The sequence below is a fragment of the Convolutriloba macropyga genome, chromosome 5 (assembly GCF_964194025.1).
Source record: "Convolutriloba macropyga chromosome 5, txConMacr16.3, whole genome shotgun sequence".
Taxonomy (NCBI): Eukaryota; Metazoa; Xenacoelomorpha; order Acoela; family Convolutidae; genus Convolutriloba; species Convolutriloba macropyga.
In genome coordinates this window covers 56418451-56433302 of record NC_134472.1, presented here as the reverse complement: position 1 = coordinate 56433302, position 14852 = coordinate 56418451, and the positions used below count along the sequence as shown (strand labels likewise).

The 14852-nt window shown below is 37.3% G+C and overlaps 1 protein-coding gene across 3 annotated transcripts in view; it reads right to left on the bottom strand.

Annotated features, from left to right (window-relative positions):
* Window positions 1-3449: 3449 nt before the first annotated feature.
* LOC142339486 (uncharacterized) overlaps window positions 3450-14852 on the bottom strand; it is a 204467-nt gene continuing 193064 nt past the window's right edge. For all 3 annotated transcript variants that reach the window (XM_075389537.1, XM_075389536.1, XM_075389535.1), the window contains 10 exons: window positions 14184-14397; window positions 13571-13693; window positions 12784-13321; window positions 11584-11817; window positions 10990-11222; window positions 10688-10756; window positions 10263-10497; window positions 9372-9853; window positions 8743-9047; window positions 3450-4153 (listed from right to left, as the gene is read on the bottom strand). In XM_075389537.1, coding sequence (XP_075245652.1) covers window positions 3667-4153; window positions 8743-9047; window positions 9372-9853; window positions 10263-10497; window positions 10688-10756; window positions 10990-11222; window positions 11584-11817; window positions 12784-13321; window positions 13571-13693; window positions 14184-14397 — 2920 coding nt within the window. In that variant the 3' untranslated portion in view covers window positions 3450-3666. The remainder of the gene's footprint in view (window positions 4154-8742; window positions 9048-9371; window positions 9854-10262; window positions 10498-10687; window positions 10757-10989; window positions 11223-11583; window positions 11818-12783; window positions 13322-13570; window positions 13694-14183; window positions 14398-14852) is intronic.

The window sequence follows — 14852 nt, the reverse complement described above, 5'->3', positions numbered from 1 at the left end:
ACAATAGAAGATCCCGCTAAAAACCAGCCGGAAAATGGTGAAATAGAACAACCTATTCATAATATTAAACAGAGCCTTGTATGTTTTATTATAGCACAAAGATACAAACTCATTCGACATAAAAGCAGCAATAAAATCATAACTATAACAACGCAAAATATTAAAACAAACAAAAAACTTCAACATTCGCCCTTCGAACCGAAATTGTGCGTACGAGCTACAAATTTGCTTAACAATATAAGGTTTTCCACGGGATATAATTATCTTGGTTCTAACAAAACACTGAAACACAGTTTAAACGAAGAAACTGCCACCCCAACGAACTCCTACCGGAGGAATTTCGGACGGGCACTCGAAGTGACGAGGAGATTGGGAGAAACATGCGCAGAGAAGCGAATGAAACTTGTCAACGTGAACAAAAATATGATGATAATTACTCGCGATTCTTCCACTCAGAGGAATTCCGTCGAGCATTCCACTTAAGACGTGAAAAATTCCACCTGTGAAAAATCTTAGCAAAATCGATTGAAAAGGGTGTCTACGATTTTCTGTTTGACCTATTTGCACCGGGAGCACTCAATTAAAACAGACGCTGACACGTTGAAGATCTGCGAGCCAAGAAAACTTGATCTTGCGCTCAGAAAAAGTGACTTTGCAAAATGGGAATTAGAGAAGAGCCAGAAGGAAATCTCCGTCATTACGTCATTAATCCTGACCCAAAACTCTCGGACAAAAACAACACCGACGAAAACTGAATCCCACCTAAAAGAGTTCACACCTATCCAGAAGGGCAAGATCGGAATATGAAACTTAGTGGGAGACAATGCACGTGGCGTTTTTTCTAGTTGATCGAATATTGCTTGCGCCATGGGCGCTCGTAAGACAAAATCTGTTTCTCCGTATTTGACTCTAGCATCAATATTATGCAACCCCAAACGTACCGCGTGTGACAACACTCACTGCTGCAGCACCCAGAAATTCAAGCGAATTGGTATGACCACCGATGTCAGCAACTCCAAGAGCCAACTTAGAATTTCGGCCTAAAGATCTGGCAAACAGTAAAGGCAAGTTCAAAATTTTAAGGGTTAACAAATAAAGATTTGCCTGGTGAATCCGAAAACTTTTCCCCGCGTGAACTCATAAACACAAAAGGCGCAAATGCACAGACGATGTTGAGTGTCATCAGTCACTTCCGATGCTGATACAAACCATCAACACATTGCGGCACGAAAAGAAACTATAATGAACCCCTTTTCATATGTGGACATCAGAAACGTGTCTTTTGTGGCTCCACTGGTTTGACCAGCGAATCACATCCCTTGCACCGCACCAGATAATTCAATGAAGATGTCGAAATCAACAGTTAACGACCAATTGAACTAAACCATTCATTGAATTAATAAAATCACTAGCTTTTCATAACCACTATATACCGTCTTATTACTATATAACCCGGGAAAATTTATTAACATGTTGCTCACTGTGTTAAGTTCTTCATAATTGTAATAATTTCCTTATAATAATTTTAAGTTTGTTGTGGAAATAAAGAAATTTCATGCAATGAGTTATTTAGTTTTATTTATTTGCGCAGTAGAACCTAATGTAAAGTTATTTGCCTCGAATCTCTTACCATCATACCTCATCTTTTTTTACATCAGATGTTCTCGTATTTGTTTTCTGCCAGTTCTCCTGCGTTATGAAATCATATTTTTCAAACAATTGTTTTGATGTAATTTTAGGTATTAAGTGCAAATTAAATTGCAAAGCGCACTCTCGAGGCAAAATAAGTTTTGCTGATGTGCACAGTGCACATTATTTTCTATGTATCGGCTGTCTTTGAGTTTCCGAGCGATCACTTCGATTTGAAAACTGGTCATGATGAAGAAAAGGAATAGTTATAAAGATCTCGTTTCCAATTGCAATTTCATTGGCTGTTTTATTTCATCTATAAGAATTTAGGTGTGATTCTTGTTGAGCTGATTTACGAATGGTGTTTTCATTCTCGAAGATGAATTTGATGGTTTTGCACTCTCGTTGAATCTGTAGATGGGCCGATCAGAGACTTTGATATTGGTAAAGATATTGAAATTGTAATATCAAGTTTTACGCAACCGTAAGGAGTTAGTATCTCGTCCAATATTTATGTTACTGATTGCAGTAAACTTGGGTCCTATCCTTGAGCTTTCCAGTCGCTTCAGTTTTGATTTTTTGTTTAATCATGCGATGAGTTAGAATTGAGATTGTTAGGCTCAAGCAATACAGATAAAATTGTACGTGTACTCTTGTGAAGTAAGGTTTTCTGCTTTTTGAAAAAAATATCCACGCCTGGCCTTCGCACCAACAATTTTTGACTCGAGAAACTTAAAACTATTTGGGTATGCCGGTTTCTTTTGACAAATTTTGAAGCAATTACAATAGTCGGGTATTTTTTGTGTCGTTTGTATACACAACTTTTGTGCGCATTCTAGAATGCTTTTTTCTCGCTCGAGTGGTTTGAATTTTGTAATATTTGAATGAGATTCGAATTATATACCCAGACTAAAAAAACGTACCCTACTTAACTCTTGCTTCTGGTCCTTCTTGCGGATTTTACTTACTACACTTGTTTTTTTCGTGTCCGGACAAAACAGTCCCAGACAAAACAGTCCCAGACAAAACAGTCCCAAATTGCAAAATATTCCCAGACAAAACAGTCCCAGACAAAATAGTCCCAAGAAACCAGACAAAACAGTCCCAGACAAAATAGTCCCAAATAAAATGTACCTAATGCCATTATATCCAATGTACTTTGAAATGTGCATTCAATAATCCGACAACAAATTAGCAGTAGCTTTTATCCGTATGTTTTAACATACTTAATGGCCATGGCCATGCCTCAGGGGCCGTGGGACTTGATATGAAACTATCACAACCGAACATGGGATTAAATTATCCGCTTGTTAAATCATACGTGTGAGAGCTATTATAATGGCCTTGGGACTATTTTGTCTGAGACTGTTTTGTCTGGTTTCTTGGGACTATTTTGTCTGGGACTGTTTTGTCTGGGAATATTTTGCTATTTGGGACTGTTTTGTCCGGGACTGTTTTGTCTGGGACTGTTTTGTCTGTTCACCGTTTTTTTTATGTAAACACACAAGGAGCAAAATAAACCTGATTCACAAAGGTGATTTGGAATTATCTTTGAATCACGAAAAATAGATTCTGTTTTCACTGGCGTGCTAACTTTCCGACAGTTTAAGAAGCAGCTGAAAAGGTTCTCTTTGTGAATATTTTCGAACTGTTCTCAGGCATTTTAAGTTCTCACATTGCCACTGCCTTAAATGATAATAAGTAGCTGCAAAAGGTACGTACAATTTTGGCAATGAAGCTTTTGAAACGTCTCCAGCTAAACATTGATGTTAATTTCAACTGATAATTTCAACTGCGCAATAAAAAAAAGAAATGAAAACTAAATGTCCAGATTATGAATTAGTTGAATTTTATGAGGCATTAAGAGAGCGAGCTAAATAGCATTTACGGATTACAAAACTGATAAACACAATTAATATTGCACATTTGCATTTACAAAATTGACAAAAAGGGGGTTCAATTAATCATTCCAAACCTAACACTGTCCTAGTTTTTACTGTTTGAATATTTTTGAGTTTGTGTAACTAATTTAGTTAATTATTGTCGTGGGTTGAATAGTTCTAAAGTATTAGCTAGAATCGTGTTCATAGAATGCTCATTATCATCGGAGAAGATTCCCGAGTCTGCTTGGTGTGCTTTATTCTCATTGCCTGCAGAGAACACTGCTTGACTCTGATTGGTCCACGACATTGAAGACGAACTGCTGTTACTCTGCACAGGACTGACGTCATACATCGTGTACATCATGCCCGATTCCTGATTGCTAGTGGTGGAAAGCTGAGTCTGTAGCATTTGAGGGTTGGGTTGATTGGGATTGGTGGGTTTGATTCGGAGGTTTGCGAATCGTTCTGGGCTGATTGACGATTGTGTTCTGGAGGGTGCTCTGCTGACCTGTGCCTGATTGGGGGGTTGTTGATGGGCTCCTGGAGACTGGGATCTCCTGACTGGGGTGTCGCAATCAGTGTTGAAGACTACGTTGTTGTAAGGCTGCATTGAAGCATTAGGGTTGTAATTGCTTTGACTCCTGAAGTATAGGGCAAATATTAACTTTGATTCTAAAACTTGAAGAAAAATACTTAGTGTACGTCTTTGCTAGCGCTATTTAAGGTCTTTTATGTGGTGCGGTAGTTTTTGCAACCACTGAAACCTGTAGAATCGAGATAATTTGAAATTTTTAGAGTGCCAAATTTCGAAAACCTTCTTGTACCCTTTCAAGAGAATGTAACTTTCATTGCTTCGGGGTTCATTGCTTTCGTTAGACATATTTAGGTGCACATGTCTTGTTTTGACTTTATACAAATTTGGAAGCCTCTATATACGCATCGCACACGAGGCGTTCATATTCTCTCATAATAAAAGCTCACTTTCACGCGTAAAGGTTACCACTTCACCTTTTTAGGGAATATAAAAAACAATTTATGCAAACTTGGTTTCAATCAACCATCTAGACTAATTAGGGGTCGGCCTCTCTACGTCTCATGGGTTACTGAAAAATGGATATAATTTATGAATAAATTTTGGTAGAACAAAAATGTATCAACGCCTCGAATATGTAACTCAATTCTCTCCCCGGGTTGCGTGCCCGTGGAGAAAAATGTGTGTGCGTGACGGGAGAGGGGGGGGGGGGGGTTGTTTATTTAGATTTTCGCAGACGAATTTTCCACGATTTCAAGGTACGAGTAAATGAAGATGCATTATTAGTTGTATTTTTATGACAATTCTCATTTAATAACAGCATTAATTAAATAATTACAAAAAGAAAGTCTTATATAATTTTTTCAGCGCTTAAAATGTATATGAAGAGCAAACCTGAAAGAAATGAGATCTTCGTTGAGCGTTTGTGAGACAAAATGAGGAAAAGCCCTACGAAAACTGATTCGGAGGCTAATGATTGACTTTTAGATATTTGTCCCTAAGTGTTCTAGTGTCTCAACAAAGTCTTTTCTTTGACAGAGTTATTGTATTGTTCAAAAAAATAGCAGCTAATTTTCATCTTGAAATAATCACAAAGAACTTAGAAAGATCGTAAAGCTGAAGCTCCCCAAATCTAAGATTCTTAAAACCTCTTTCGTGCTACAAATTTTTAACCATTTTAGTAACTAAAGATACAATTTTGCAACCCCACTTGCTGGAGGGGGAACTGTTTGCTCTGTTGGTTTTTTCCAAAAACTGTTGGCTGGTCGATAAATCTATCGTAGCGTGAGTTGTGATTGGTATCATTAGAAATACGATCCAACGTAGAATACTAAATTAAGAAAATACTTAATTACCTTTTTTCCGAGTAGTAGTTAATGAGGTTTAAATTTTGAGAACATTTGGCCGATTTCAGATTTTTTTTGTTCGCATTTTCCATAAGTTTTGTTCATATTTCCATTAATTTTGCAAAAATAAGATGAATTGTTAACAACATTGTTGTTAGTTATAACTTTTTGTTCACGTCATTTTTGTTCAAATTGAGATTTGTTGTAACAATTTTTTTTCATATTATTTTCAACGCTAAGATATGAAAAACATAGTTGTTTTTAACTGAAGCGCGATAGAAAAGCTAGTTTTGCAATTGTCGATTTTTGCGATCGAAAAGTTTTCAATTGCATTGGGGCATTGTTTTTTTTTAAATAAACTTGACCATTTTTTGTTTTCTTTTTCTTGTCAAATACAGAAAAGTCAATTTTTATATCAAAATGCTATTAGAGACCTATCTTATTTTTGTCCAAATAAGGCGCAATGCAAATGTTTTTTTCCAGAGAATGGTCGGGTTTTTACGGCTTCGACGCTGTTTTTGAGTTTTGCCTGCATTTGTTGCGTTTTGTGAAGTTTTAAAAGATTAGTCTGACCAATCGAAAATCCTATTTCCTTCCTAAAGATTGATACGTGAACTTATCTATTGCTTTGAGTTGATACCTAAGGACTTTTAAATCTTTTCTGCAATCTTGCAGATCACTTTTACTGATGACAGGCCCCATCTTATTTTTATTGAAACAGAAATTAGTCTGTTTAGGCAGTTTTAATTTTTAACTGAGAGTTTTTGGACATTTCAACTACAAGTTTACTTGAAGACTGTAATCTTTGGATACGCTGTGGTTCTTTTCAGAAAACTTCTCAAATTATCACAATAATGGCAAATGAACATTTTTTAACGTACTTTAATATCTTCGCATTTTTTTGTGTTCAGGTAGCGTTGACCAATTTCGAAACAAGTTTTAAGCTGATTCATGAGGGCTCATTGCTCATGGCTTTTACTTCCTGGCGTTTGCAGAGTTTCTGCCAAGATAAAGAATAAATTTAGTGTTACTTTTGATTCTCAATCTTGCTGGTAATCAGTGTTGTTAGCTAACTTGTAAGATGCCGTCACTTTCTTTGTATTTTAGTTCAATTCCTCTGTTTAAAGAGCGTTGTATTTGGCAAAAATATTGGTTAATGGCGCTAAATTTCGAATCCTAGCTGTAACGCAGCTTTCTGATTCTGTTTGGTTTTAAGTTTGATCGTCGGCATATGTTTTTTAGACAATTTTTGGAGCTATATAGCTTCATTCGCTCGAGATTCAAGATTTGATCAGTTTTCAGGTTAAAATGTTAAAATTCTGTCTGTCTAGCCTCATTTAATCAAAGCAAAACAATGTCAAGATCGTTTAAACTCATTTGTTAATTCGCCAACACTACATGACATTGATTATTGTACACAAGCGGCTTGCAACCTTTATTTGTACTCTTCAGTGAGGTAAAGCATGGGAGTTTTTTTTTCGAAGGAACTATTTACTTGGATTAATAATTCATTTTTGAAAAATTATATTACATCATAATGAAAGTAAATGGTAGCCTGTATTGATGCGCTCTTTTACACTAGCATATAAAATCAAAATTTTAAAACGAGTGAAACGATTATCATTCCAATAGCTTCCTTTCACAGCTAAAATTTTTGTCATAGTTGTTCAATTTGTAATTTATCTTTTATTGGTTTAATCCAGTTATTGCTAATAAGTTTGCTGAATTTTCAATTATCTTATTCTGAAACTCAAAACAGACCAATAAAATACTAGTTTTCAGTTAATCGTGTTTTCGGATTGACTGTATGCCTTTTTGTCATTTTCAGAGTTATTTTGTTGGATACGGTATTTTGGGCACAATAACAGATGGTCGTCGGAATTTTCTGACGGGCCTTTCCAAAAGGAAGGGTGAGACATAGCCGGCAGATTGCCGCAAAATAGCCACCGTTGACCTTAGTGAGGGACGTCGGGATTGAAATGGCTGTCGTGAAATGATGTTCTAATTTAGTCCGCAGTTTTATTAGATGCGATAAATATCAATTCAGCCTGTAATATGGAGGACAATAATCCTAATACTAATACCAATTAGCAGCATACTCTAGGGATCTTAAACAACTTAATGCACTTTAAAAATTAAATCTTAGAGCCCCGCTTTATTGGTTTATCGCGTTTGTTTTCATTTCGCTTTTTGACCATCACCGTATTTGCAGAACGAATTATAAATTCCATTCAGTTGAAACTAAAAAAATGAGAGAGCAAAACAACACTTGACATGAAAGGAAAAATCTGTTTGACATACAACAGGAAAGCAGGCAGTCAAAGTTTGCTACAGCTTTTTTGGGTACAAATGTGTTCAAAACCAAAACTAGTGACAAAATCAAAGTTTGAATGCAGCTTCAAACTCACAAAACGCTTTGATGACGACTTGAGGTCAAAAAATTGAAACTCGTGACTTTAAAACCAATTCTGTCAGGCAAAATCTGTAAAAACAACTATCATGCAGAACAGCAGCATTCCCATCAGACAAAAAGGACAAAAAGTAACATGAAATTAAAAATGTACCTCAAAAACAGATGACAAATTCTAGCCTGTATACGACCTTTGTGAATTGTGACTAACGTCACTTTAAGAACCATTCAACAAAAAAACTGCACAGTATGAGAAACTGCACAACTTTGCGCCGAAAACATCAAAAAAGATCTCTTCGCCTTAAACTTGGGTCTTTCCATCAACTTAAGCACACAGCACCTAAAAGACGAGAGGCAATGAAACTTCATGCCCATTGCCCTTTGCCTGTTAAATTCGTTTCGGAAAAATGTGTCAACACATCTTGCAAAATACAGAGCACCAATACAATCAAAGTTCTTTGGATTGTAAAAAAAATGAGAGCGCCTAAATAAAAGCATTTGAGAGCCTCGCGGTGGCTATTAATAGAAAAAAGAGTCAATACTGATGTCAGTTGATACATGGAGTGATACATTTGGTCTGTTTTACTGCAGTTGTTGAACACTTGATAGTCAGACTAGATCTAGACTAGTTTCACATATAAGGTATGGACCTTTTGAAAGGATAGAACATGAGAGAACTCACCAAATCGTATATGCAATACATCTAAAAAAAGCTTAGTGTAATATTTGAAGAATAATCGTTCCTTATAGTTACTATAGAACTTGAAACATCAGCAGAAATGTTTTGTTTAATGTTCATGAGATTCAAGTGCAAAATAGAGTTTAAAAGTCCACTAAGTTCACCTAGCAGAAACAAGCAATGGAACCCTCGCTTATCAAAATTGAAAAGTATAAAATTTCTAAATTCTTTTGAGTTTTTGCTCACCGTAGGAGTAAACTTACAGAGATCTAGGCACCGCTCCGTGCTCTGATACACGACTCGCACTGCGTCTGGTCTTGCTCGCATTCAGTCTGTGATTCTCCCTGATAGATGTGCGAATTGCCCTCAAGAAGGACTCCTTCGTGTTCAATGCCCGACTGGCCATTCTTAGCACCTGCGTCTGAGTGCCACGGTGTACCACAAGATCCCACAGAAACAGTCGATCCTGTTCCCTGTTGACTGATCCGTGAACTTCGACTGCTGAGACTGGGACCAGGAACTGGACGTTTGAAACTGCTTCCTCGAACTTGGATTCCTTCGAGGGCATCTGAAACAATCCTTCGATCCATGAACTATTGTATTTATCAAGCTTTGACTAAAAGTATTTTTAGAATTAATGAGCGGTTCAAGAAATTAACTAAACGCATTTACTTAATCATTTATCACAATGCTCTTCAGTAATTCTATTACTGCTGGGCAAATTTGCCTTTTTCGGTCACAGTGGTACAGTACATTTATTATCATGAATTATAGGGATAGTGCTGGAACCAAATCAGGAAATCTGTTTTTTCAGCTTGTAATTAAGAGATATTTATAAATTATATATTAAAAATAACTCGTGTACCTCTTAAAAATTAGAAGCATAACTAACCGAGCGTTTCTTGCCCCTATTTTTCTCCCTGTTGTAACCCACAAGCACAATGGCCCTTTTGAACACAAATATGATCACTTCAATCTCCCCATTCCCAATTCGGATCTTCTTCGGAATGACCTCCTCGGGGCAATTCAACCAGATTGCCGATCCATACATTTGCAACTCATCCATTGGAATATCACAGTTCATATCTATCCTCTGTTCACTTAACAAGTCGTCAAATATAGACCCGTACTCTTCGTGGATCCGTTTCATGTCGTTGATCAACTCGGCTACGCTCTCCATATGATTCGTGGCTAGTATGAGAGCGTTCTGTTCAGGTGAGTTTTCAGGTATGAAGGCTTTCACTTCTCGTAGCAACAGAGGGTATTTGAGAATTCGCTGGATTGGTTTGATCAAGTAGGATTCCAGAGATTTCGAGTGCTCATTTTCGGGGTTTGTTCGTTCCAGAAAGAATAGGAATTCAGGCATCGTTCGAGCTGGAACAGAACAAACGTGTCAAATTTTGAGGCTTTTGAAGTTATTGGATGAAGGTTGTCTTTGGTTAAGAATTTAGCTGATAACAATTTAGCTTTAAAATTTGGCGATTAGTCCAACTAAATTATGAAAAACTTTCTGAAAATTTAATGATTTTCTGAAATATATATATATATATATATATATATATATATATATATATATATACATATGTATATATATTTTATATATATATATATATATATATATATATATATATATATAGAGAGAGAGAGAGAGAGAATATATATATATATATATATATATATATATATATATATGTATATATATATATATATATATATATATATATATATATATATATAGAGAGAGAGAGAGAGAACTGATCCCGCGATATTGAAGTAGACTTACAGCTATCGAACACCTTCTGTGCCTTGGAGTGGTTAGCGCAGAAGGAGCTGTACATTTTGAAGCCATCCACGCACTGAGAGAACACTTCACACATCTCCACCAGAATGGACTGAAACGAGCTGATTTCCGGTAGTGTGAACAGGTCTTGTGACGTCAGCACAGAGTGGAGTCGACTGAAGAACTGTTGCTGTTGGAAGGTCAGAATGTCACGCGTGTTCTTGGCCAAAACCAACAACTGAAATAAATCGGTTCTGTTTTCGAATTAACTGACGAATATCAGTACAAACAGCAAATTCTATAAGCAAATATATAGGGGTTTTGGGGTGAGATTCTGAAGCAGTTTATGTACTCTCAACCATCGCTTTTGCATCCAAAAAATTTCCAAAACCTAGAGAGCGCCCAAAATTTTAACCACATATTCTAACCTCACTGGAGTGAAGAAACGTTGTGTTAGCCAGAGGTTCCAAGTACTTCTCCAGAAGGTTGTCCAAGTCCTAAAAACAGATGGTGCTAAATACTGAGTGCAGCCTTTTTAGCTGATGAAAACGCCATATAAAAGCATTCAATTTTGCAATACGAAACTCGCAACAAAAAATATTCAATTAAATTCCTTTTATCAACCCATAAATATGGTGGAGCATATAGGTAAATTAGATAAATCTTTCTCAGAAAAGTAAATTTTAAAAATATTTGACCGTGAGTCGAGGGTTGGAACTATTTGGAGTACCTTGATGTATTTCTCTTCTGAATTGAGCAGTTCTTGTAAAGTGCAAGCCAGTTTGTATGTCTCTGGTGACGTCATGTGTTCAGACATGTGTCTGCTGTCTCGTTTGCTGCTACTGTTGTTGGCTCCACTCGTTCCACTGGTGCCACTGCCACACCCCGAACTGCTTCCATTACTACTCAGCTGGTCAGAGTTCGTCTCCGAAATTTGAGAGCGACGATGGTGGTCGTGGTGATCTAAAAAAACAAGCAATAGGTCAAAATGTTTGCAAGGAGAGGCTTCGAGCCAGAATAAGTGTCACTAAAAAGCAGCTATAAATGAAAAGTTTAGCAAATGAGATCTAGGATGTCAGTTCTTACAGCTGATTTGAAGATTCCATGTAGATAATTCAATTTAAGCAATTCAACTAATTATAAGACCAAAATACAAATCAGACAAGTCTTGGCCACACGAGTGAGTGACATGATCATAGTCCTGAATCAGTAATGATTAAGACTTGCCAAATACTGGAATTGAGTTGGCATTAGGTCCGGATTTTCTGTACAACTTGTGGTTATTTCTCTCCATATTTCATGAGTACAGTTTAAGCGGATTTACCTGAGTGAGCAATAATGCCATGCATTCCATGATGTCCTGCACCCAACATCATAGCACCCGAGGCAACCGCAGCAGCTGCATTGTTGCACTGGAGACAAGGAGCAGTCGAGGGTCTCATGGACCTGACAACCAAATTGAGCTGGTCTGTCTTCAGAATCATGTCCAGCATCCCAGGATCCACTGTGGCCACATTCTGTCCATTCACTTCTATCAACTCGTCACCCGGAACAAGACCTGCAAACAGATTGCAGTTTTTGGTGAATATGACTTGGTAGTATGATGGCAAGTTTAGGAATATTCGGCAAAAGCTTAACGAAATGAGCGTTCGGTGCCATCAAAACAAAGTAAAGTCAACGATCTTGCATTAAAAATTCGTAGTTATTATCTATTTGGAATAGCTTTTCTCGTTTTCTTCAAAAAGCTATTCCAAAAGTAACGTGTGTCCGAGACCTAACAGTGGTAAACCTAACAGTCAATGCGTAATTCTCAAATTGCCCTTGAAACCCCTGTTTGTAATATTTTCTAATGAACGAGGGCCATAATACTCAATAAAGCCTAGCATTATAATAGACGTAGAATAATTTCGGGGTGCATCGAAATCAATTTAAGTATTTTTGAAATAGAGTATTCAAATCCTCTTACCTTTTTCATTTCTATCTGACTTTTTGAACTCTTATCAACCTGTTCTTGTTCTTCGATCCAAATCAGAATGCTATGCTATTGTTAAAGCTTTGTTTGTTTATTAACGATTTTTGTCTAGACTAGATGACTAGATAAAATTTTTCCCAGGAGAGACTTTTAACCATTCACATTTCTACAAATGCAAGTTTTATAGCAGCACTGTTTGATTCTGAAAGGTTGGATGTTCATTGCTTTGTAATTTCACATGGTCAACCACGCACAAAATTGCGTATCACCCAATCAAAAAACTCAAATTTGATTCCAACGAAATTGCAAAAAGGTTTCAAAATGGCAATAAAATTTGAAGCTCCATTATAATTTAACAATCAATGCTGCTTGTTTAATCGTCCATCAATTGACCAAAATTGGGCATTTACCCATAAAATGACTCTTTTCAAAGGATATTTGATTATAAACTCCAGTGTTCGATCTAGGTCAATTCAGATTGTTTTTTAATAATTGATGCATATTGTAGATTTTTGTTGTTCGGCCAATTCGAGTCTATTTATGAATGCTCACCTCCAAGTTGAGCGATAGAATTATATATCACATCCACAACATACAATCTCAGCTCATTAGCTGCACATTCCTGCATAGTTTCATACTCTATGCCGAAGCGCTCGTGAGGCCGACGAAGAAGTTGCATAGAATGGTACTCCTTAATGCACAGTTGAATATCTCGACAATCCAAATCGTCCATCTTTGCCTTATAAGGAGGTATGACCCATTTTAAACCCAAACTGTTGTTCTCTCCACTCGGAGACTGCAGATCTCTATTCTGATTGGTCAAACTGTTCACGACAGCCGATACTGTTTTTATTCGGATAAAGTGATCACGTGGATCTAACTTCCGTTTCTTGCAGCAGTGTATTAATAACTCATGCACCGTGACGCCTGGTTTAATAGGGATCACTGTTTTCTGATTATGAGGTAAGCTGACTTTGATTAGACGGCCGAACAGGTTGTTTTCTGGTCCAGGGTTAGTTAGAGGTGGTAGCTGGTTGATTGGGAATCCGAACGGGAATTGGGTTTCGTCTGCTGGCGCTGATCTGATTGGCTGAAATGCAAAGTAACGTCTGAAATTTCAGTAATCAACTTTTAGTTTTTAAGAATTTAGCCAAAAACTTGTTTGCTTTATATCGGAAGTCACGAGCGCCCGAGTATACGGTTAACCTATATATTTTGGTTTCCGACTTAAGCTCTGCATTTAAAGCAAAAAAAGTTCTACTCGGTATGCAAGCAAGCCGGTATATTTTTGCTGGATTCATTCAGGCCAGTATTAACGGGGATTTTGAAGTGAGCGTACCTCATCATTGTCCTTCTGTCTCCAGCTGCGTCTTTTCATGTTCCTCTGGAAACTACTGCCGGCACCACCTCCCCCTGAACATGTCTGGTCTCCACTCCCTTCCTTTGGACGCAAAACCGAGAGCTGCAATAGACAAAAGATGTCAGTTTTTCAAAATTGTAGTTCTTTCAGCATCCTGATATCAACAAGTTTCAGAATCCAGCATGTCTGCTGAGACAACCTGGAAAAAATGATTTGATTTTGAAGCCCTCAATGAAATCTCAAAACTTTTTGATATAACTTTTTAAATGAGTGTGGTTCCTCAGATATTTGGAGGATGAGGCAATCGTAATGGGCAAATATTTGAGTGCCCTTAAATTGAAGGCACTGGTTGTGGTGCAAATCGCATGCGCCAATTCTTTTTATCTTTCAGACTTTCCAGTCAAAATTAAGAAATTGCAACGCCAATATTTTGACCTTTTCCATTAAAGACTGTAAACGGTCCGCAACCGTAAATAAAAACATAATAGATCTCCACGAAAATAGAGATGCCCCTCCGTTCATTATAACCATGCAAAGGTGGAACTCTAGTTTGTCAAAAAAGCAATTCTTTGGGCTCATTTATTGGACTGACCATGCTCGGTTTCTTCTTGCTCCTCTCGAGTGAACTGCTGGCTGCAATGTCCACCACCTCACGTGACCTGGCAGAGAGGAGTGCGTGGATAGAGGAGACATTGAAGCAGTTCAGTTTAGCCAGGTGTGTCTTGGTGTCCTTGGAGACTGCTGCCAACAGTCCCTTAGGGTTAGGCAACTCACTACCCTGGATGGAGGCACAGTAGCACTTGAGGCTGAAACACATACCACACATGTTACTTTCCCATTCAGCCGCAAACAGAACTCGCCTTTATCTGGAAAGCACGTCCATACAAGATGGGATCTTCTATATCACTCAATAAGTTGAGTCTTCCTCGTCATAGCCCCCCCCCCCATTATTTTATGTTATGGTGATGGGTGTTATCTCCACGAAGGCTAAAATGTTGAAGACCCCAGAAGTTTTCGCGCTTATTACCCTCCATTACAATATATTCACGGTACTGGTGGGGGGAGGTCTCTTTTAGGCCCCAATTCTAATTCTATAAGGAGCCAATTCTTTAAGGAGACCCTTAAAACCCTATCTCGAAAAACAAGTCAATATAAGTTAAGCTAGCAAATTGAAACTGCAGTGAAAGGGAAGCTACAAGTTTCGTTATTACTTGCTCTAATAAAAATACTTAAATGTTTTGGATTCTCGTTTAGTTCTAAT